The sequence below is a fragment of the Bombyx mori genome, chromosome 15 (assembly GCF_030269925.1).
Source record: "Bombyx mori chromosome 15, ASM3026992v2".
Lineage (NCBI taxonomy): Eukaryota > Metazoa > Arthropoda > Insecta > Lepidoptera > Bombycidae > Bombyx > Bombyx mori.
This window is the reverse complement of record NC_085121.1, coordinates 14,095,631-14,121,031: the sequence shown is the minus strand read 5'-3', so window position 1 is coordinate 14,121,031 and position 25,401 is coordinate 14,095,631. Positions and strand designations below refer to the sequence as shown.

The 25,401-nt window shown below is 38.4% G+C and overlaps 1 protein-coding gene across 1 annotated transcript in view; it reads right to left on the bottom strand.

Annotated features, from left to right (window-relative positions):
- Positions 1 to 25,401, bottom strand: part of LOC101742966 (alpha-1D adrenergic receptor) — a 106,218-nt gene that overhangs the window by 18,126 nt on the left and 62,691 nt on the right. Inside the window, exons 4-5 of the mRNA XM_012697319.4 lie at positions 15,748 to 15,869; positions 9,273 to 9,471 (exon numbers count right to left, since the gene is read on the bottom strand). Of these exons, the coding sequence (XP_012552773.2) occupies positions 9,273 to 9,471; positions 15,748 to 15,869 (321 nt within the window). The remainder of the gene's footprint in view (positions 1 to 9,272; positions 9,472 to 15,747; positions 15,870 to 25,401) is intronic.

Below are 25,401 nucleotides of genomic sequence, written 5' to 3'. Positions count from 1 at the left end.
ATAAAGATTCAATATAAGACACAAAACAAAATATAAAGATTATGATGGTCGTAAAAAAATCTCGAAATATTGGATGTGAGCAGTACTAAGCGTCTTCAGCAAACGATTTAATGTAATTGTTTGTTCTGACCAATATCACGCGTCCAACAGAGAATAAAATTTACGAGTTTAGTCGACTCGTAAAGTTGGGTATGTTGGACAAACATTGGATATTGGTTGCAAAATTTTTATTTATTTTAATTGCTTGGATTGAATACGAAACTTTTGAAAGATGCATAATTCTTACACTACTCATCAGATGTCCACCTGGTGCTTAGCTGCTGCTTTAATAATCATATCCGAGACAAAAATAAGAAGTAATTAAATTAGCATTTAAAGATAACCTGATTTGAACATTATCGACTTATGTATGTTAAGACACATAGTTGTAGCTTGCCTTCTTTAAGATATGCTTAACCTTCAAGCCAGACAGCATTGTTCGCTCGCGGTAAAAATTTCCAAGACAATGCAAAGAGCACTTAAGATAGAAATTAAAGGCTTACAAATTTGAAAATCTATATAATAATATATAAATGAATTGCTGTTCGTTGGCCTCGCTAAAACTCGAGAGCGGCTGGACCGATTCGGCTAATTTTGGCTTTGAATTATTTGTGGAAGTCCAAAGAAGGTTTGAAAGGTAGATAAATATGAAAATGCTCGAAATTAAATAAAAATAACAATTTTGTTTTTCCTTTGATGTGTCCCCCATCGGACGGATTCTTAAACAGTACGTAATCCATGCCTCTTATTAATATCTGGATAGACTGTAATAAAGTTTAAGTAAGTAGAAAAAAGTAAAAGATATACGTTTTAGTGGAGGCAAGAAAAAATAACGGATTTTACATTTGAAAATAACCCAATAGACGAATATAAATCCAAATGCAACTATCAATTTCAACTATTAAGGTCAAGAGTATTTCAATTCAAGGACATTTCCGTCAAATCCCGTAATAATACGGAATTGCGGTCCCCCCGGCTCAATAATCACAATATTGAATACATATTGGCACATACTCAAATCTCGATGTAATTTAGGGACACTATTGACATTATTGGGCACACAAGGAAAATACTTTTATTACACGCCTTGTTATTCGCCTTACATGTATATAATATCTGTAACTTTGAATCCAATGTACACTTATAAGTATTTTTGTTCCTATCTATGCTGATAGCCGTGAGAGGCTATTTAAGCTTCTCCTTGACGTGTAGGTAAAGTCACGGGACTCAAACCGGATGTGTTGCTAACGCTTGCCCTAGTAAGAGCAGTGCTTCGCAGAATCTACCATCGGATCTTAAACGCGACTCACTGAGAAGATCCGGCGAGAAACTCAGTGGTCTGTGTCTCTGGGTTAATTCGCTCGTCTTGCTTGAAGGACGTGCTTGAGGTAACTAAAAGTACCGTTAATGGGTCGGGAGGATCCGTAATGACGTATTTAGGGCAACGTCGACTGTTTACCATTCGGTCCACGGGATCGGGTATGTAATTACCGGCGGCCACAACAAGAGGATTTTCATGTCGTGCCGCCTTCTCAAAGTGCTCATAAGCTAAGAGTGTATGTTCAAAAAGCTATCCTAGGTCAGCGAAAGAGTTTTTTGGTTTAATAATTGTAAAGTTCCAGTAACATTTAATGCAATTAAATTAGATGACAGTTTTGAAACGTAAAAATTAAAATTAGTTTCCGGCCATGTTTTATTGTTTTCTGTCTGCTAAAATAATAATAGAAAACGAATAATTTCTATAGTTTAAACAAAAGTAGCGAAAATATTTGTGACGTTTATGAATTTAAGGTAATGTCAGTAAGAGTGGTACAAAATTAGTTCAAACATATTCAATCTGGCAATCTTAACGCCTAAATGCTATCGTGAAAACGCCAAACCACACATATGCTTTAGCGATCCACGAAACATCGAGAGAGCTCGGCTTGGAAGTGCCAATGCATCCACAATATAGACCTAACCTTGCACCCTTAGATTGCCATCTGTTTTGGTATCGTTCGGATTTGTATGACAAAGACACCACTCTAGCATTCCCATGCGGGGCAGATGACAAACAGAATTTCAAATACACAAAAATGTTTGAGGTAAATAGCCCTGCAATTGCGAACTAAAACATTTAACTTTACAACAGTAAAAAATAATCACATGTCTATCTTTTTTTTCCTACCTATGCTGATAGCCTTGAGAGGCTGAGAGGCTATATCAGCTTCTCCTTGACGTGTAGGTAAGCTCACGGGGCTCAAACGGGAGAGTTGCTAACACTGGCCCCAGCAAGAGCAGTGCTTCGCAGAATCTACCACCGGATCGGAAACGCGACCCACTGAGAAGATCCGGCGAGAAACTCAGTGGGCTGTGTCTATGGGTTGATTTACTCGTTGAGCCCTTCGTCGCAAGTGATGGGTTCGACGAGGACGGTTACCGGTGCTTGTGGTACCTAAAAGCACCGTTAATGGATCGATCAATGTGTCTATCAATCTACATATGTATATACAACAGTCTTATGAAAATTCTAATATACGCTGAACGAAATGGGAAAAGTTAGTCCTTTAAAAAAACGATTTAAATAAATCGGTAAGCCGTTATATGTTTTAAAACTAGGAATTAACATACACAGTTTACTTTTTGAGACTATAGTTTATATTTATTTATTTTTTCAGGAAATTTATGTATAGCCTACGGATTCTAATCATCTTTACTTAAGTTAACACAAACAGGCTTAAGTACAAAAGTCGTTTCGTATTACAGAGGTCTTACAGGATAAAGCTTGTCTTTTAAAATCTCATCACGTTATTTTGTTTAGAAACATAGATACATTCCGAAGGTTTTTCATTACTTTTTAAGTAGGTGTTGGTTAAGTCAACCGTTTGCTTTTTACGTTCCGAATCTTATCTTTTTTACATTACTGGTTGTTACGAATTAGTTTCTTTGACGATTTAGTAAATAGTTTTCATCACATTGCAAACTCTTTTATATTATTGTGATAATATTTACTATTAAAAAATACAATCTAAAGATATTCATTAAATAAACAAAAATCGATCGAAACCTTCAGTGCAGAATTTTTAAAGTTGCCAATATCTTGGGACAATAAGTAGGTATCAGTGTTTCTCAAACTCTCAAGCAAAAGCTAATTCTTTTGAGGACTTACAACTGAAAAGTTTGAGTGCAGTAGTATCCTGTGCGCAGTTTCAAACTACATTCCTACTAAAATTATTAGTAAAAATCTACCATACATCTGGTTTAAATTACACCAATAATTTTGTCATTGTTTACCGTCGTTTGCTATTAGGACGTGGTGTTTCAATTCAGAACGTCAAAAGTGTCAACGAGCGACGTCCGCTATGACACTTTTCCCCTTTCAATTGCAGCCGCCAAGGGCGACACATCGATTTCATATTTACTGGTGGTAGGACCTCTTGTTTTACTGGTGGTAGGACCTCTGGAGAGTCCGCGCGGGTAGGTACCACCGCCTTGCCTATTTCTGCCGTGAAGCAGTAATGCATTTCGGTTTGAAGGGTGGGGCAGCCGTTGTAACTATACTGAGATCTTAGAACTTATATCTCAAGCTGGGTGGCGCTTTTACGTTGTAGATGTCCATGGACTCCAGTAACCACTTAACACCAGGCGGGCTGTGAGCTCGTCCTCCCACCTAAGCAATAAAAAAAATATATGTCATATATTCATATATCTTTAATTTGTCACATAAGGACTAATAAAGATATCAAAACCAATAAATACAGTCCACTCTCGTTTACCACAACGCAACACGTGGTCTTTTCATACAAGAAGTGCTCGTTTATTTCCATTGAACATAGACAAGTCTATGGCTTCTTTAATCGAAAATTCTAACTTCTGCTCCAGTAAAGAGTGATTCGCGTGCCGCTTTACATTTAGTCAAATAAAAACATTTTCAGATATAGAGGCCTGAAGTGAAAACCGCGATTTTATTTTAAGTCACGATTTTTTTAAGAATTTGTTTGCGAATTCTGTAGGTTCAGACGAAACGTCGGCACATGTCCGTAGTGTATGTTTTTTTAAGCAATTCAAACAGAATTACTGTACAAAGTAAATAGAAATACGTAATATTATAGCAATTGATATCTATAATTCTGATAACAGGCAATTTCAAGATGCCTTGACGTAAAAGCAAATATTCTTCATAGTTTTCGCTTCTTGTGTCAAAATTCGAGTTACAACGACAATGGGGTGTTGATTGCAGTATGTGCTCAATAGCTTAGTTATCCAAGCTTGCTTCTTTGTAAAGGCTCTTGGCGTCCATCCAAAACGTGATACCTGGTTCCTTAAAGTGCTGATAAACCAACTACCTATCATGCTCCTCATATGTAGTAGTTATCTATTATGTTGCTATGTGTCTATGCATTGAGAGATCTATTATATCATGCTACTAAGGTACCCTATGCTTTTATAGACATGAGTACCTAAAACGTTGTGTATTTAATTTTGGACTGAAATACATTAATGGTCACTCTAATGAGGTTCACTGTATTTTGACTTAGCTTCATGAACTCATGTTTTAAGTAAGTAAGTTAAAAATTATACTGATTTTTTTATTTGCCCCGTTTTTTTTTCCGTGATATATTTATTTATTAGGTTCACAAAATGGATAAGTTCTACAGGCCTTAACATTTAACTTAAATAAAAAAAAATTTGAACATGATGGAATTGACCCTTTTGTGTGTGAACACAACTTACACACAACTTACATAATAAGATCGGTTGTGAAGTCGTCAGAGGCTGACTTTTATTTTAATAAATAATAAAATAACAGTATAGATAGATATAAAAACTAAGAGAAAAGATAATAATTGACAGCAAATTAAAACTAACAAACAACAATCAACATTTTAAAAAAAGAGGGAAATGACTGTTCAATAAAAATCAAATGTTGTCTAGAGTCCAGTGTGGATCGTGAATCTTAAATTTATTTTAAATGAGGTTACAGAAGCGTGGCAAACAAATATGTCGATTTCATGATACAGGGATTCATGATTCAGGGAATTCATAAAATAGACAGGAGAGTAGATTACTTATTAAGTATTTTTGGTAGGTTGAAAATTTTCCGATTACAATTTCCGATTACTTTGGATAAGTAAACAAGCTCTAGATCCACCTGGTATCAAGTGATTACTAATATTGAGTCATTTTAATAGGTAACATTTGACGTCTGTCAGTTTTATCTTCATAGTGAGGTGACCTGCTTAAAAACATCGACTAAAATGAATGAATCGATACGGACTTGAAACATACGTGAATTTTAAAAATCCTCAGGTGAATTCCTGTCCCATTATTATTTTTTCTTTCGTAAATTTAAACAGTAGAATAATACAAGTACATAATTTAACAAAAAAAGATGTGTGGTGTCGTGGGACACCGGATAAGAACAATCGTCGTAGTCGGTCGTGGTCAATGAATGATAAAAAATATGTTATTTTTTGTACGTTATTACAAAGTTAAGTCATACACTATGTGCATTACTAATAAAATCTTACGTTACGGACGTTTTTTTCCGCTTGGGGTACACCCCGCATCGTCTGATAAGGAACTTCGTTTCAAAATATTGCATTTATTCAGTTGAACTATCAGAACTGTTATTAGTATTGTCATCTTCATCACTGATGTCAGCACTCAGAGATATATTATTAATTCTTATTTCAATAATATTGTCTATTCTCACATCTCACTGGTGGTAGGACCTCTTGTGAGTCCGCGCGGGTGGGTACCACCACCCTGCCTATTTCTGCCGCGAAGCAGATTTGAATTGAAGGGTTCGGTTTCGATTTGAAGGGTGGGGCAGCCGTTGTAACTATACTTGAAACCTTAGAACTTATATCTCAAGGTGAGTGGCACATTTACGTCGTAAATGTCTATGGGCTCCAGTAACCACTTAACACCAGGTGGGCTGTGAGCTCGTCCACCGACCTAGCAATAAAAAAAATAAAAAAAAACTCGTTCAAAATCTTGTAAAATTATTTTCTTTGTTTTCTCTGCGACTTTTCTCTGGTCTTCTGTAGACGTAGTGACTTCTGCACACGCAGCTTGTAGCAGAGTCACAAGTATATTGCAACGTAAATGCACGCTTCCCATCTGCATATCAATTGCAAATACGGCATAGCCATTAACACACTACATCAATTCACTTAATTCTATTAGACAATCACGATAAATCGTCAGGATAACATACGAGTCAGACCTCTTCGGGCTACGATTATTCGGAACATACCTTCGCTAATTCGTAGCGAAACGCCAGGTACACCGTACATTGACCGATCTAATAAAGCTAAAATTTAAACCGACCCTAATTTATTTGTTAAAGTTACAGGCGAGTATAACTGTAGTATTAAGCAGTAAGCAGCGGCTTTGGCTCTGCCCCTAGCATTGCTTGAAGTCCATGGGCGACGGTAACCACTCACCATGCTCGTCTGTCTACAGGGGCAATAAAAAAAACTGAACGAATTTAAATTAAATTTCGCAAAAATTTAATTAAGATACAGATAATTTTTATCATGGTAATTGATATGCCCCCAAGCAACTACGGGTACACCTTATTCGCTATAATTAAGACTACAGTTTGTCCGTTGGTTCGTGTTTCTATAAAAATAATCTACAAATCGACTTCAAGTTAATGATCCAGAGAGTAAGTAAGTAACTCTTTGTCTAATATTTCTTCTTTCTTTTCTTTATCGATCTTAATCCTTAATTGTTTTTTTCAATCGGTAAATACAATGCGATTGAGCTCTTTCTTGAGATGATTCTTATCCACTTGATGGTTGTATGGGAGAGATCAATTTTAGTGATAATATTGCTCAATATAAAAGAACATAATATTGTATAATGATTTAATGTTTTTCATTCGTTTTCATTTTTATTGGCGGGTAATAAAACATACTCTACCATACGTAGCAAAAGTCTATTCTATAGTTCTTCAAGTTTGGAACAACGCCAAGCCACTTAAGAAAACTGATTTATTAATTTCTTCAGCTTAATTCTAAGATGAAGCCTGTGGATTATTGCACTTTTTCATTGGCTTACTGAAGCAGACGAGTTTCGTAAATGCTTTACTAAAGCTCTCGAGAACACTACACGCTTTTAAAATGAAATTTGACCGACTTGAAACGTCCGTAAAATGCTCGTGGTACACTTATAATAGTATAGACCGGGTACCAATCACACACGATCGTTTGACGTCAAATTAGAATTCCCTGTACTACAGAAAGGAAGAGATTGATATACAAACTTATATACATAAAATTTTAAACACCCAGACAAAGAGATAATCAACCTGTCTATAACAGGAATGTTTGCCTAACGCGGGAATCGAACTCACGACCTGGGACCCAGCAATCAGAGGATTTAGGTACTAGTGGTAGCCTACCTATTTCTACCGTGAAGCAGTAATGCGTTTCGGTTTTAATGGTGAGGCAGCCGTTGTAACTATACTGAGACCTTAGAACTCATATCTCAAGTTGAGTAGCGGCAATTAAGTTGCAGATGTCTATGGGTTCCGTTTACCACTTAACACCAGGTGGGCCCTGAGCTCGTCCACCCATGTAAGCAATAAATAATTAAAATACTAAATCAGTGGCAATTAAAATTTACGCTCACAAAAGGGTTGAGATATTTAAATGATTTTACCGCTACGAATCGAGAAACTTTCATCTTCAAACGTTAAACGCTTCTAATATACAAAACGCTTTTATACACGTGCATGAAAAAACAGACTTTGCATTATAGTTAGCACAAATTGGACGGGTCCGTGTTGAGTGGTCGCTGTGGGCTCGAGAGTCAACAGCGGGAATTGAATATGCATCATTAGTTCTGCAGCCGACAGGTGGACTACGTATTGTGCCAAACGTGGAGACCACTCGAAATGGACCACTTGACATTCTAAGCTCTACATCTATATATAATATGCGAGCTGGAGAGTTTTGTGAATAGGTTTAAATGTTTGAAAAAAAAAAGAAAACAACTAAATCGTGGTTTCGGGTTGAGTTCTGTGAAATTTACGTAGGATTGTCGACGAAATGTATATATATACATAATAAAAAAAATATATATTAAAACAATAAAAAAAAAAGACCACGCTATATTTATAAGCATTAATAAAAGCAAAACATTAACTGTCCCCTTCACGCTCATAAGCTAGACCGCGCGAGAGAGAGATGGGCAGACTTTTCATGATGCGCATGCAGTGCGACGTCACGCCGCGCGCTTATTCACAAACACTACACAAGCGCACTTCTGAATGTGTTGAACGCGAGCTACATGGTGGGCGGAGTGGTGGGGTGTTAGGTTTTATTTTCGTTACAGAATTTCTTGATTCAATCGCCGTGCTCAAAGCCCGCGATAAAAGCTATACAATACCTTAAGAAGTACTTAAACCGGACGTGCTGAATACGAGTCCTTGTACAGTAGAAACACGAAAAACAAGCAAACAACGAGCAAGATCTCGGTCGATTGAGGTCTATACTATATTTTCTTGTGTCAAAGAAATTTGGCAATTTCAGTGTCGTTTGTTGTAAGATAACTGCAAGTCATTTTCAAGACATAAACAGAACAGTTCAGCCGTTCATGTTCGGTTCACCTGGCTCACTTTATTTGACAAATATATTATTATTTTTACAACCGATTTCAACGGACGAATAAGCTAGCCCAAGGTATAAGTATCATTATTAATCAAAGAGAACCACATCTAATTTTGTTCAACCTTTTAGGGATTAGCGGACACAAACGCGCAGACGGCCGAAAATATCCAAGACAAGAACAAAAATGAGAGCTTGCTAGGAAAATATTCCCTAAAGTATAAGTGTCGAGCTAATATTTGCCCATCCAATCAAGCCCCTAGAAATGTAAGAAAACAGCGTTGGAAGGAATCAAGATTAATATATTTTTGCTACGCACTAATCATGGAACTATGATCGCAGTGGCATACAACACCCACAAAGAGATAGTCACTACTTACTTACTTACTTACCACCACCCTATCTATTTCTGCCGTGAAGCAGTAATGCGTTTCGGTTTGAAGAGTGGGGCAGCCGTTGTAACTATACTTGAGACCTTAGAACTTATATCTCAAGGTGGGTGGCGCATTTACGTTGTAGATGTCTATGGGCTCCAGTAACCACTTAACATCAGGTGGGCTGTGAGCTCGTCCACCCAACTAAGCACTAAAAAAACACCTTTGATGCAATTGAAATTTGTCGTATACTTCATACCTTCTCTGAGTTCCTCCCGGTACGGGAGTCGCAGCAAGCCTCGCCTGTCTCTTTAGCAACTGCACGGTTAGTGCGAAAGACACCACCATCGTCAGCATCGGAATGTAGAACGCAACCAGAGACCCGAATATCCAGAAAAGCCTGTTGTTGATCACGCACAAATCCGGCGTCGGCATTATATTCGTCTTGTTGATCAGACCTGTCGGAATTAATAAAAATTTTAATATACGTGTCAGACTAGTCAAATACCCGGTTTTGACAGTAGGACAACATTATTACAAACGAAATTAGGACTCTCGCTTCAAATCTATGTGATACGGTAACCACTAAGCACAATGTAAGTCGACTAATCTAAACCAGTTATAAGACTTAGTTGCGCTTTCGACGCACTTAATTTTTTTATTCTACATTTAATTTTGATAATTAAATCAGTGCAATTAAGGCTTATATTAAACGAAAACTATAACTTCGCATATCAAATATATCACAGACACATCACATAAATTTTGTCTCGCAAAACATTAATCTAATTTGACAGCACACAAGAAAAATCAAAAGAACATTTCCCCAGCTCATCTTGCCAACTTACACTCCCGTGCTAATATCCATTAGCTAGAATACCATTAATGTTCTCTTTGTGGTATAACGCAAATCACTGAATCGATTACAACGACTTAGAGAACTCTGGCCCTCGTCCAAATAGCTGACGAAATTTCAATTTCAAATCAATGTAAATCCGACGCTACCAACCTAGAGGTTTCGGAAATGTTAACTAGAATTTTGAACAAGTGTCAACTATAGAATATTGGAGTAGTATTAATTAAGGACATTGTTCCTGAAGGCGAATAGGTGACTCAACTAGTGATATCCGGAATTATTTTTAGCCATCTGATACCCTCGTATGATTGTATCATTACTTTCCAGCACCATGTATATTATTAATCTTTAACCCATGGTAATTTTTCTTTTCGATGATGCGATGGTCTTTGCCTATTATTTTATCCAGTGTTTGTTTAAGCGGATTGAATATTGGAAAACTCAAACCTAATAGCCAATTCTGCATTAAACTATAACTTAGCGTCTAGGAAATAATAATTTATTAGTGGAAATGCTAGGAGCTTAAATACGCTCAAAGTATTTGGACCTTCGGTAAAGTACTTTAATTTATTATTGGGAGCACGCTAGGGTGAAAATGTTTCGACTTTAGAAACCGCTTCATTAATTAGCAGACAACAAAACAAAATTATTTACGAATCTTCACATTAAGATTTAATGGTGTGACCCATTTGTTGTACTCACGCCACAATCTAAAATATTAAAAAGGTATTTTTCGAATACTTTTTTTTTAAATAGCCTTTAAATGCGGCTATTATTTAAAATGTCTCCTCATCTATTTTCCTAAGTGGTAATATTATCTTTTATGGTATTTTGAGTGTTGGAAGGCGAAAACGTGATTGTATATTTTAGGCAATTGTACCAACTAACCCAAAAAATAAATCTAAGCCAAGATGCCTACAAGCCCTAACCTCTAAATTTCATAACGCATGCGATTAGAGAATGTAGATGAAGAATACGAGGCACTGGACAACAGAAAAGATCCCAATGGTCAAAATATCGATCAACTGTTTGCCCCTAAAGAAATAAGATAAGACAATCCTGCATATTTTCGCAGTAAATCGATCATGCATTGCGCATCAAGTAACAGAACAGCAGTAGCTGAACATTCGTCGAAATTTTGATCTAAAACAGTATTTTTATAATTTGGAATTTAAATTCATAAAAAAATTACCACGAAAGCCAAATGATATTGAGGGCTCACGGCAATTCAATTTGCTTAAACAGACATTTCTATGACAATGACATTCGAGTTAAAATATTAACGAACTGAACAAAAATTTTCATCTTTAATTTTCATATTCATTCAACGTTCATTCAACGTGAAATTTTAAATAAAATTCGAGAGATTCGATTGTAGGATGAAATTAAAAAGGTTTTCTTTATAAAAAGTACTAGCTGACCCGGCAGACTTCGTAGTGCCTCAATCGATAAATAAAAGACCTAAGCTTTGGTATAAAATAAACTTAAAACAAACAAAACGAATCCGTCCGATCGGCTCATATTGTGTAAATGTTTCGAGCTGCACCATTTTTATTTATTCGCCAAGATTATCAAAAACGATTCAACCTTAGCGGATAAATCTTAGAAAAATTTAATTACATTTTCGAATTTAGATTCTGTTTTGTGCAGTACACAACATTGTGTACGTTTGTATGTGTGTGATTAATACTATATACATACATATTTTACATAAATTATGTATTATACATAGTATAAAGTCTGTACATAGTAAACACAATGCTGTTTTTTTATAGATTCAAAGTAGCAACACTTCCTCGTGTAATCATAGTTAAGCGTTATACTGGATTATGATAACAGCATTCTTTTAGTATTAAAATTTACTTATTATTTATTCGTAGGTATTAGATCAGATAACTCGGCTCTTCAATTTACCTTTGACATTAAATAAGACAGATCGTGAGCTACATTCAATGTAAACGAACAATAACATCGTCTGTGGCGACAACGTAAACTTTCCAGTGTTCGAAAGAACAAAATCGAAAATCATTTAATGAAAATAACGAACCCGAGCTAAAACAGAAAACGTAATTAAATAAAAATTAATTGAGTTATGTTTGCGACTCGAACATGGCGTATAGTATTTCAAATTGAAAGCTTTTCGAATTTGCTGACATAATTCACGAAAGAAAATAATTTGCAGCAAATAATTGGTGGTAGGACCTCTTGTGAGTCCGCGCGGGTAGGTACCACCGCCCTGCCTATTTCTGCCGTGAAGCAGTAATGCGTTTCGGTTTGAAGGGTGGGGCAGCCGTTGTAACTATACTGAGATCTTAGAACTTATATCTCTAGGTGGGTGGCGCATTTACGTTGTAGATGTCCATGGGCTCCAGTAACCACTTAACACCAGGTGGGCTGTGAGCTCGTCCAACCATCTAAGCCATAAAAAAAAAATTAAGAACCTTTCGAGACTCGAACGGTGCAGGAGTCCTTTTACGACGATATCCAAAGAGATATTGAGAATTTCTGCAATTGCTGAAAAGTTCAAGTGCATTTGAGATCACTTGTAAAGAAACAAAGGAATATATACAACTCCGATAGCATGAATCTTTGAATTACAAAGACTTTTATTAAATTTAGAACAGAATATTTCGATAATGTTGAATACTTTTGATTGAGATCAATAGAAGATGAGTTTACGGGCCAACTGAATTAACTGAATATTGTTTAAGAATTCTCTTGAGAGTAGCCACGCGGTAACGCTACAGAAACACCAAGGAAGCGAATGTATCTCACGATTAAAGAAGTCGCCAGCCATCTTGAGACGTGAGGTCGGTTTCTATTACTGATACGATGGAGCCCAGTTGGATTGGTTGAAGAGTTGATTGAAGAGATCTTTAACCCACAGTTAATGACTGCTTCGCAGCAGAAATAGGTCGGCTGGTTCTGTCCGCACAGTATCTTACCATTATGCACGCAATAAGAACATCTAAAATAGAATTTAATTCTACATTCTTCTGTCCTAAGAACACTCATTCATAACCTCGAAAACCATAAAGTATTTGAAAGGTAAAAAATAGTAAAAAAATAATAGTTTAAAAAAACTAAAAAAATACGCTTTCATAGAAAATCCCACTAAAAAATTGAAAATAAATTTTAATAAATTTGAATTCAAAATTGTGTAAGAGAAACTGATTTTATTGTAAAAAAAAACGTGAAAAGACACTTCGGGTCTTCGGGTCAAGAAAACTAAAAATCGCTAATCCTGATTATCCTAGTAAGGATAACGGATCAAACTGTTTAAAATACTGAATTGTAATCAGTCCTTAATACCAAATTTCGAGTAAATCTGACGTTTTGAAGGGGGTCAAAATCATGTTCAAAAATTCCGTTACATACTAACATACGTATGAAGCTAATAAAAGCGTATTAACATGAAAAAACGCTAGAATACATACTTATGTGTATTAACAATAATATCATCCCAACTTCGTATATAAGCTACTTACAATGAAATATTCATTCGAAAAGTTAAGTCAAACCGAAAGAGTTATTTTGTTAATATGCAAAAGACACATCTCAGAATTCAGATAAGCTTTAATGTAGAGTTCGTAACAAGAATCGGTGGTAAAGTTCGAGGAGAAACTTAAGAAAGTCGAGTTTTCACGACGAACATTCCTTGCAGGTTATAATCACAAGACTGTATTTTACGTTCGACTTACAGGGCCGTTAACGAGAACTTGTAAAACTTCGAGTATCAAAAACCGTAAAAGCTCTGTTTAAGTTCAGCTTAATCTTTTCAATGTGCCTATTTTTTGGCTGTGTTCAGCTGTGGCTGTGGCTGTTTCCTGGTATATTTCTGGCGGACATTTAATTTAAATTCTTATTCATCGTGAAACGTATCTTAATACAAATACAACTATTATTATTACGGTTATATATATAGCCTTTACCGGGATGGTGTGTCTATGGTTAGAGTGAATGACGTCATCTCGGGACCTTTTAAGCCGGAAAAAGGTGTGCGACAGGGGTGCATACTTTCTCCTATTCTTTTCAATGTGTATGGAGAATATGTAATGAGAAAAGCCTTAGAGGACTGGGAGGGGGGCATCTCAGTCGGTGGCATAAAAATTAGCAATCTGAGATATGCGGACGATACCACGCTTTTCGCGTCATCTGAGAAGGAGCTTGCTGACCTATTCCGTAGAGTGGAGTATGAGAGTAGTTTGGTGGGGCTCTCCGTTAATAAGTCCAAAACAAAGGTCATGATAGTGGACAGAACCAGTCAACTCTCTAGAACTGGAGAGCTATCAGATCTAGAATTCGTCAGCGAGTTCATATACCTCGGGTCCTTACTGACCGACCGCGGAGGCAGTGAGGGAGAGATAAGGAGGAGGACGCAGATGGCCAAAACAGCGATGACCAAGCTCAAACGAATATGGCAAAATCGCAAAGTCTCTAACGTCACGAAAATGAGACTCGTCCGAACCTTAGTTTTCTCAATCTTTCTCTACGGGGCAGAGTCCTGGACAATTAAGGCATCCGAGCGCAAGAAAATAAACGCATTTGAAATGTGGTGCTGGAGACGAATGCTCCGAATTCCGTGGACGGCCAAGAGGACAAATAAATCTATCCTGGATCAGCTTCGCATCCGAGTCAGGCTCTCAACAATCTGTTACCAGAGGATCCTCAGCTACTTCGGTCATATTGCCCGCCGACAGTCAGATAACTTGGACAAAGTGATTGTGACGGGCAAAGTAGAAGGAAAGAGACCCCGCGGCCGATTACCTAGCCGTTGGTGTGATCAAGTAACCGCTCTAACTGGGTTGCCAGTCGCAACCACCATTCGAGCAGCTGAGGACCGGACGAGATGGAAACAGCTCACGAGACAGGCAACGGTCAAGTTTCAGGGACACGACCTTCAGCAATGAAGAAAGCGACGAAGAAGAAGAAGAATATGTCGTGTTTATTTATTAATTACTAGCCGTACTCGGCCGCTTCGCTGTGCATTTAAAATTAACATTATTATTTATTGTCATTATTATTAAAGATTTATTGAGGGAGTCCAACACTCATATAAACATTAGCCTTATATTTTCTACATGGATACCAAGTTTCAAGTCAATCGGATGCATGGTTCAGTAGTTATAACAGAACACATATAAAAACCACTGTAGATTTATATATATTTATTGTCATTATTATTAGGGAGTCCAACACTCATATAAATATTAGCCTATCCATTAAGTACATGTATTTTCTACATGGACACCAAGTTTCAAGTCAATCGGATGCATGGTTCAGTAGTTATAACGGAACATCCGTAAAAACCACTGTATATTTATATATTAGTATAGAAGTATAGATAAATTTTCGACGATTACAATAGTTCACAGTCTTCGTGCTCGCGGGTTTTTTTTTTTATTGCCCTTGTAGGCAGACGAGCATACGGCCCACCTGATGGTGAGTGGTTACCGTCGCCCATGGGCTTCAGCAATGCCAGGGGCAGAGCCAAGCCGCTGCCTACCATTTAATACTCTCCACAAGCCTCGTTTAAAAAAGGACATGTCATAGCGCTCGGGAAACACCGTGGAGGGGAGCTCATTCCTTAGCCGGATGGTACGTGGCAAGAAAGACCTCTGGAAACGCACTGTGGATGACCGCAGTGGCTCCAGGTAGTATCGATGAATCTACTCCGGTGGCGGGCGGTGCGATGGTAAAAACGAGATGCCGGTATCATCTCGAACTTCTTCAGAGCACTCCCCTTTTTTTACTCATCCACAATCGAGCATTGACCTTTAATAACCTCCACCATAGCTTCATGTCACTCGAAGAGGCTCAGCCCAAGACGCTGATCTATGAGAATTACCAATTATATAGTTACTTCATAAAATCTTACCTAATACCGTAATTGAACTGGAGACCACCATGCTGAGTAGCCACACCAGAGCTATCTTGATGACCACAAGCCTCTTCGTGGAGTGATGGCGACTCTTCAGTGGGTTCCGTATACCGAGATACCTGAGATTACAAAAACGCTATTAATTATAAAAACGAACCTGGTGTTAAGTGGTTACCGGAGCCCATAGACATCTATAACGTAAATGCGCCACCCACCTTGAGATATAAGTTCTAAGATCTCAGTTTTTACAATACAACGATTGCCCCACCCTCCAAACCGAAACGCATAACTGCTTCACGGCAGAAATAGGCAGGGTGGTGGTACCTACCCGCGCGAACTCACAAGACGTCCTACCACCAGTGATTACGTAAATTATAATTTTGCGGGTTTGATTTTTATTACACGGTTCTCATCGATGAACAATTCGGATTCCGTACAAATCACTCATGCGTTCAACAGGTGCACCGCCTCACGGAGCACATTCTTGTGGGGCTTAATCGACCAAAACCGTTATACACGGGAGCTCTCTTCTTCGACGTCGCAAAAGCGTTCGACAAAGTCTGGCACAATGGTTTGATTTTCAAACTATTCAACATGGGCGTGCCGGATAGTCTCGTGCTCATCATACGGGACTTCTTGTCGAACCGCTCTTTTCGATATCGAGTCGAGGGAACCCGCTCCTCCCCACGACCTCTCACAGCTGGAGTCCCGCAAGGCTCTGTCCTCTCACCCCTCCTATTTAGCTTATTCGTCAATGATATTCCCCGGTCGCCGCCGACCCATTTAGCTTTATTCGCCGACGACACAACTGTTTACTATTCTAGTAGAAATAAGTCCCTAATCGCGAAGAAGCTTCAGAGCGCAGCCCTAGCCCTAGGACAGTGGTTCCGAAAATGGCGCATAGACATCAACCCAGCGAAAAGTACTGCGGTGCTATTTCAGAGGGGAAGCTCCACACGGATTTCCTCCCGGATTAGGAGGAGGAATCTCACACCCCCGATTACTCTCTTTAGACAACCCATACCCTGGGCCAGGAAGGTCAAGTACCTGGGCGTTACCTTGGATGCATCGATGACATTCCGCCCGCATATAAAATCAGTCCGTGACCGTGCCGCGTTTATTCTCGGTAGACTCTACCCCATGATCTGTAAGCGGAGTAAAATGTCCCTTCGGAACAAGGTGACACTTTACAAAACTTGCATAAGGCCCGTCATGACTTACGCGAGTGTGGTGTTCGCTCACGCGGCCCGCACACACATAGACACCCTCCAATCCCTACAATCCCGCTTTTGCAGGTTAGCTGTCGGGGCTCCGTGGTTCGTGAGGAACGTTGACCTACACGACGACCTGGGCCTCGAATCAATTCGAAAATACATGAAGTCAGCGTCGGAACGATACCTCGATAAGGCTATGCGTCATGATTATCGCCTTATCGTTGCCGCCGCTGACTACTCCCCGAATCCTGATCATGCAGGAGCCAGTCACCGTCGACGCCCTAGACACGTCCTTACGGATCCATCAGATCCAATAACCTTTGCATTAGATGCCTTCAGCTCTAATACTAGGGGCAGGCTTAGGGACCCCGGTAACCGTACTCGTCGAACTCGACAAAGAGGTCGACGTGCAACCTAACCCATGCATCAGCCCGCTGAGTTTCTCGCCGGATCTTCTCAGCGGGTCGCGATTCCGATCCGGTAGTAGATTCATTCGCGAAACAATTGCTCTTGAGTTGTTAGGTCTCCTTCGGAGGCGCTCGAGCAGTTGTTAGCAAATCCCACCCCTCTTGGCTGAGCCTTTGCTCGCCCACCTGTCCTGGTGAAACTGGAAAGGCCTTCGGGCCACCAGTAAACTTTCAATCATAAAAAAAAAAAAAAAAAAATAATTACACGGTGTTATTCCTTCACCGTGGAAGTCAATCGTGAACATTATTGTTAAGTACGTATTTCATTAGAAAAATTGATACCTGCCTGAGGGATTCGATCACCTTAGCTTAGTTGTTCATTAACATGCTGTGACACTTGAGCTACGGTGACCACTAACTATCGAGTGGGTCGTATGCTCATCTACCTTCGGGAACAAGGAAAAGTGTATCAGGACGTACAAGAGTTTTAATGTAGCTCTTAGATGTATACAAACTATAACTGTATACTTTGAAAGTCTTTTTAGGATCTATGGTGGTCACGGATGGATATGTATAACAATCCGGTATATTTCTGCCGCGAAGTCAAAACGCGTTTCAGTTTTACAAAACTTATCCTATCTCGAATTTGCTGATGGCACTTTGTGAAATTTATGAGCATCATTTGACATCAGGTGGGCTGTGAGCAAAACAAATTGTCTATTTGTTTGCTCTGATATGGCGGAGACATTGTGATGTAGATCGATAGATATCGATGATATTCTTTTCGAAGGGTGGGGCAGCCTTTGTAACTATACTTGAGACCTTAGAACTTATATCTCAAGGTGGGTGGCGCATTTACGTTGTAGATGTCTATGGGCTCCAGTAACCAGTACCGTCTACCACCAATTGAATATTTCTATCATTAAATTTCTTAATAAAATTATTGACAATACCAATCTTTTGCAAAGACAGTAATGTAAATCGAATTCAACACAGATTGAGCCAGAGATGTATAAAACACAGGATCGTATCGTGTAAGTCAAGACAAATGAAGCAACGCTAAGAAGCAATTACTGGTGGTAGGACCTCCTGTGAGTCCGCGCGGGTAGGTACCACCACCCTGCCTATCTCTGCCGTGAAGCAGTAATGCGTTTCGGTTTGAAGGGTGGGGCAGCCGTTGTAACTATACTGAGACCCTTAGAACTTATATCTCAGGATGGGTGGCGCATTTACGTTGTAGATGTCTATAGGGGCTCCAGTAACCACCTAACACCAGGTGGGCTGTGAGCCCGTCCACCCATCTAAGCAATATAAAATAGAATAAAAAAACTACGTATCAGCCGTGAAATTATTCACCCACATATATGGTATTACAACAAAAAAAAACTTTACGTAAAAATAAAACAAAAACGAATGACTGACTACACACACAAAAAAAACGGAATGCCTTTTTCTCTCGTCAAAACGAAAAAAAAAAAGACCATTTGCGATTTTATTTTCGTATTCCGAGCGGTTTGGATCAATTGATTTTCTAAATAACGAAACGTATTTCGGCTGAATGCATGTTTGAAAAGCACCGAGACCCGAACCTCGAATGATCCTTTTTATTATGGAACAAAATTAAATATTGACGCTCAACATTTTAATGGAAAGAAAGAAAATATTTTGATCGACACGATCTAATTTATGCTTTCGGTGGCCAGACAAACTAACGGGTGATCTGGTGTTAAGAGATTTTCATTTCAAAGGTTATATCGAAAAAGTGATTAGTTAGGTACATACTACAGACCCTAACTCGCTGCAGATGAGTGACTTCATTATGAACGGAACGATCGGTTGGGGGTGTCTCGCGTCCCGACCCTGCCGGTCAGTTCTGATATCTGGGGCTCGGGCGATTGGGCAGAGTGCAGGGGAATGCGTAGGGCCCTAAATACCATCCTTGAGCCCGCAGTCCACTCCAACATCTGCGGATCATCCAGTCCAACATACTCTGTGCCCCTCCAGGCGAGGGGACCACGGAGGAGGAAAGGCCCCAAGCCCAAAAAAAATTATATAAAAATATGGAAGATGGCCAAAAAATTTACGGAAATTCGGTAGTTTTAATACAAATGCTACACCTATCGCAAGTACATCAGTAAGAGGGGTACGAAGATCCAATCAGCGCTTGGTTCCACTATCTCATAACGCGCACACGAAGAAACCAATCTTTTTTTTTATTGTATAGATAGGTGGACGAGCTCACAGCCCACCTGGTGTTAAGTGGTTACTGGAGCCCATAGACATCTACAACGTAAATGCGTCACCCACCTTGACATATAAGTTCTAAGGTCTCAGTATAGTCACAACGGCTGCCCCGCCCTTCAAACCGAAACGCACTACTGCTTCACGGCAAAAATAGGCAGGGTGGTGGTACTCACCCGCGCGGACTCACAAGAGGTCCTACCACCAGTAATCACACCTAAATACAATGTTATTAACATCCTGTACGAATGACATTAACTTTAACATCGCAACATTGTTTTAACGTTTATAACCTGCATTAAACTCATATCCGAGTTTTCCTATGACAGAGCAGATAGTACTTTGTAGTTATTTGAAAACAAAAGAATCCTTTCAGGAACAAAATCGTAAAACGCTTGAAATTTTTACAATCGCACTAAACGAAAAGAAATGGCGTACGTAGCCACATCTTCAAAATGTAAAATGTATCTAGTTGCTACTATTATCGCCCGTAGTCGGAAATATAACAGTGTAGACGAGAGAATCGCGTGCGTGTGTTAGCTTTGCTTCTTAGCGTTGCTTCATTTGTCTTGACATATGAGTCGACTATTATCAAAGCCGGCAATCTGACTTTTGGAAAATTATTGGTAAATCAGAAAAACGAATTATTGACTTTGTATTCCATTGGCAGTCACAAAACTCTTCGGAACGACATCTTAGATAAATAACAGGTTAACTATTAACCTTTATTTAATGCAGGTTTTGAACTGTATTCTTTGAAGGAGACGATTATATTCAAATCAATCTGTATTGACATATCAATAACATTTTTTTGTCCAAATGCACAGATTGCCACCTTTGATAATAGACGACTCATATAATATACATGATTCTGTTTTCTATACATCTCTGGCTACATCTGTGTTGAATTCGATTTACATTACTGTATTTGCAAAAGATTTGTATTTTCAATAATTTTATTAAGAAACTAGCTGACCCGGCAGACTTCGTAGTGTCTCAATCAATAAATAAAAGACACAAATAAAAGGAATCCGTCCGACGAGGGCACATCAAAGGGAAAACAAAATTTGTTATTTTTATTTAATTCCGAGAATTTTCATATTTATGTAAAATCTACCTTTTAAACCTTCTCTGGACTTCCACAAATAATTCAAGACCAAAATTAGCCAAATCGGTTCAGCCGTTCTCGAGTTTTAGCGAGACTAACGAACAGCAATTCATTTTTATACATATATATGTAATGATAGAAATATTCAATTGGTGGTAGACGGTATTGTAAGCATGCATGGATAGATATCACCATCCTGTCTAATTCTGTCGCAATACAGTGCGTTCCGTTTTGAAAGGTCATATTAAAATACGACTGAGAGTTCGACTTATCTGTCACGGTGAACTTCGATAACCTATTTGCGCTATGTGGGCCGTGAATTAATGAATCCGTTTAGCGCAATAAGTAAAAAACAAAATTATATAAACTACATTTCAGTTATTTCTAAATAAAAAGTTTTGAAGACCATCATGGCTACATCGCTTGATAAGAACACACCAGCTGTATATAAGCTTTTGACGATTCGAACGCTGAATTCAAATAAGATACGATGCTTAGGAGGGAGAGAAAGAGATAGAGAGAGAGAGAGAGAGAGAGAGAGAGTACTTTATTGCACACCAAAATACAACATTGAAAAACAGTCAACTGACAGGTATGTCCTATCGCTAAAACCGATATTTTCCAAAAAAAGCTGTTTTTTTTTCTTTTCTAAAATAGATACACTTCTTGCGGTGTGCTATTATTAACAATATTAAGAGTTTTCTTCTTCGTCTTGTTCTACATAAAAAATGTCAGCGTAGTAGGTCTTGTTTTTCCATTCCACCATACGTCATCTCTGCACTTACATCCTTTTCACGCATATCTTCCTTCAAACAGTCTAAGTATTTATATGTAGATCATCCCTTCTGATACTAATATCTACTTCAATACCCAGGGACTCTTCAACCACATGATCATCCTCTCTATGCATATAATGCCTAAACAACGACAACTTTCAATTTCTTATGTTATCACTCTCACTGGCGCTACTTTCAGACTTCCCCTTATTTATAATTTTGTCCATTCTCATTACTCAACACTCGTCTATCTGGTGAATGTAACCTTCTTTCATTCCCCGCTTTCGCAAACCAACAATACGACAGGTCTTACAGCTGAATTGGAAATCTTGTAATTAAATTTAGGGGACATTCACCATTCACGAAACTTGTCGCCATTTCATCGACCATTCTGCATATTTGCACAATAATAATATTCAGAGTGATCTATAAATCCTTAAACAGATGATTAAATACTGATTAAAAATAAATATCATGTAAATTAACTAATTATTAATTAATATAAATTACAATAAATATACACCTACACGTATAATCCGTTGTTAATATGCCGTCATGTAAATAAATCTCTTTCAATGGAAACAAATCTATCATAAAATTAATAATTCTGTAACTAAGATTATCTAAGAAATATACGAATCACAGATTCAATATAATATTAATTACTTAAATCATCGAAAAATCAATATCTATCTATAGTTATATATGAAGTTCAAATATTACCTAATGTACGTTCTGATTACTGAGGGGGATAATATCATATCTAATAATCTTTCATATCAGCTCAATACCAATAAATATTCCATTAACTTATATTCGCTTTTATTACAATAACAGTAGGGAATGGAAGCGATGGATTTTATTCTGAATGTGTATCGAGCCTAAAATTACATGTGATATAATGTTTCCTACAGGTTTGAGAGTTCTGAATAAACATTCCTTTATTAATTTCGAAGGCAGTCGAATATACGATGTATGTACGAGACATCGATAGAAAACAGCCTCATTTATAACGTCAGTAATGCTAATTTCACAACCATAATGCTACCATACCACAGGGCCATTTCAAACCTCGTTTGAAGATGAGCTTTACAGAGAACCATATAATTATGTAATCAAATCAACATTAAAAAAATCCAGGAATAAAATGAAGTGAGTATCTTGGTATATCATTTAGATACTATGTGAAACGCAATCCCGATTCTGCAGAACAGCCGTCGGAGCGCCATGGTTCCTGAGGAACGTGGATCTCCACGATGACCTGGAGCTCGACTCTGTCAGTAAGTATCTACAGTCGGCATTGTTGCGCCACTTCGAAAAGGCGGCACGATACGAGAACCCTCTTGTCGTGGCCGCTGGAAACTACATACCCGATCCTATAGACCGAATGGTAAACCGTCGACGTCGCCCAAAGCACGTCATTACGGATCCTTCCGATCCATTAACGGTGCTTTTAGTCACCACAAGCACCGGTCACCGTCCGCGTCGAACCCGTCGCTTGCGACTAAGGGCTCGACGAGCGAATTAACCCATAGACACAGCCCACTGAGCTTCTCGCCGAATCTTCTCAATGGGTCGCGTTTCCGATCCGGTGGTAGATTCGAAGCACTGCTCTTGCTAGTGTCAGTGTTAGCAACACTCCGGTTTGAGCCCCGTGAGCTCACCTACACACGTTAGGGTGAAGCTGAAATAGCCTCTCAAGCCTATCAGCCTAGGAAGGGGAAAAAATGAGAAACGTAATATCTAAAGTATTTGTAGAAGTGAGTTTAGATATTAGACGTATTAATGGTATAATTTAGAGCCGGATACCAGAGTAAGCTTGACTGATTTTGGAAGATTATAAAGTATGAACTAAATAAGTATGACTGCGATCCTGTAACAAGAATAAGGACATTACACACAGTCTAAATCCGAAGAAGATATTTATATGATATACGATAGGCTCTTATCTTCACACACTATTAGAAAATTCATGCGAGCGATGTTTACAGACAAAAATGTTGACGGAGAAAATATCTCAACGGCTCCACAAGAGACGACTTAAACTACTGTGATTACCTAGAAATTAACAGCACTTCCTACGGGCATTTTCTATAGCGAAGTTGTCGAGGTTCAAATTTTGACTCCATAGCTCAAGAGGTGCGACAGTATTCAAGTGCCCACTTCTATAGACTCTTTACTGGCGGTAAGACCTCTTGTGAGTCTGCGCGGGTAGGTACCACCACCCTACCTATTTCTACCGTGAAGCAGTAATGCATTTCGGTTTGAAGGGTGGGGCAGCCGTTGTAACTATACTTGAGACCTTAGAACTTATATCTCAAGGTGGGATGCTCATTTACCTTGTAGATGTCTATTGGCTCCGATAGCCACTTAACGCCAGGTGGGCCAAAAAATGAACCTCCATACCCGTTATATAGTTAAGAATCTGAACATATAACACTGTTCAAGATAAAATAAGGAAAGTTGTAGCCGATTTGGCCAGAGTCGCAAATACAGCAACAACACAATACTGCGCAATATAGCCTTTTTATTGCTCAGAGCTCTAGCTGTTTTAGAGGAAGAAATAGACCTAACAGATAATGTGGATGGATTGCGTGAAAGACGATATGTGTAAGAGGGGAGTGAGCGAAGAAATGGTATATGATAGAGGAGTATGGAAGGAGAAAACATGTTGCGCCGACCCCAGCTGACTGGGAGAAGGGCAGGAGAATGACGATGATGATAGCCTTTTTATTGTTTACATAGGTGGATAGGTCGAAGTCTCAATTATTTTATTTAACAGTCCTCGCATCCTACTCACCACACTGAGGCGGTACCAACCCGTGCGAGCTCACATTGGGACCTACTATTAAATGTTATTGAGCAATCACAGTTCGCTGCTATAATACTTTTATTGTTTATATGGGTGGAAGTGCTCACGGTTCATCTGGTTTTAAGTGGTTACCGAAGTCCATAGACATCAACAGCAGAAATGCCGCTAGCCATCTTGAGACGTGAGTTCTAAGTCACAGTTTTATAGTACAACGGCTGTCCCACCCTACAAACAAATGCATTTTTGATTCACGGCAAAAATAACGGAGTGGCGGTACCTATCCGTGCGGACTCACACGCCTTACCGCCAGTAATTATTATACAGATTGTAATTTTTTCGTTTGATTTTTATTACAGAATCTCATCCCTCTACAGTGAAAGTATTTCGCGAACATCTATTAAGTACGTATTTCACTAGAAAAAGAAAAGAAAAAGAAAGAAAGAAAAATATTCTACGGGAAAATCCCTGGTTTCCTCTCATATTTCAACACCGTAGCTTATCTTGCAAATGTAGTTATAGCTATGTTTTTGCTAGTAAATGAGGTTCTCTGTGTTAAATACTGTAATAATAATTCGACGCTTGAAAGGCAAACGTGACTAAGCAACAATAACTGCTTGGTACATAAATAATAGGCAATAACCATATTCGATGCGGAAAAAATATATATTTCTAGGTCTATTAAAATCATTTCAATCCTACAGCTACTAGCTAGATTTTACTACAGCTAGATTCGTTAAAATAATTTTTTTTCAGGTATTTCAACCTTAAATTAGTCTACTGTAAAGTTCACGCATTGTCGCTTAGTCACGTTTGCCTTTCAAGCGTCGAATTATTGATATGGCAAAATCAAAATTAAATTTCCGTCGTTTCATTCTATTCAGTGCCATCGAAACTAATATTCAGGGATATATAATAGTTGAGTGTGCCTAGTGCAAACATTATATTCTCTCACGTACGAGATTACTCCGGTAAACAAGCCTTTACCGTGAAATAAAGTCATACTAGGCTCTGTATATATGGACTGTGTCTTATATCGTTTGACTGTGTATTTTTGTATAGATTTAATATATAATACACTATATACATATATATG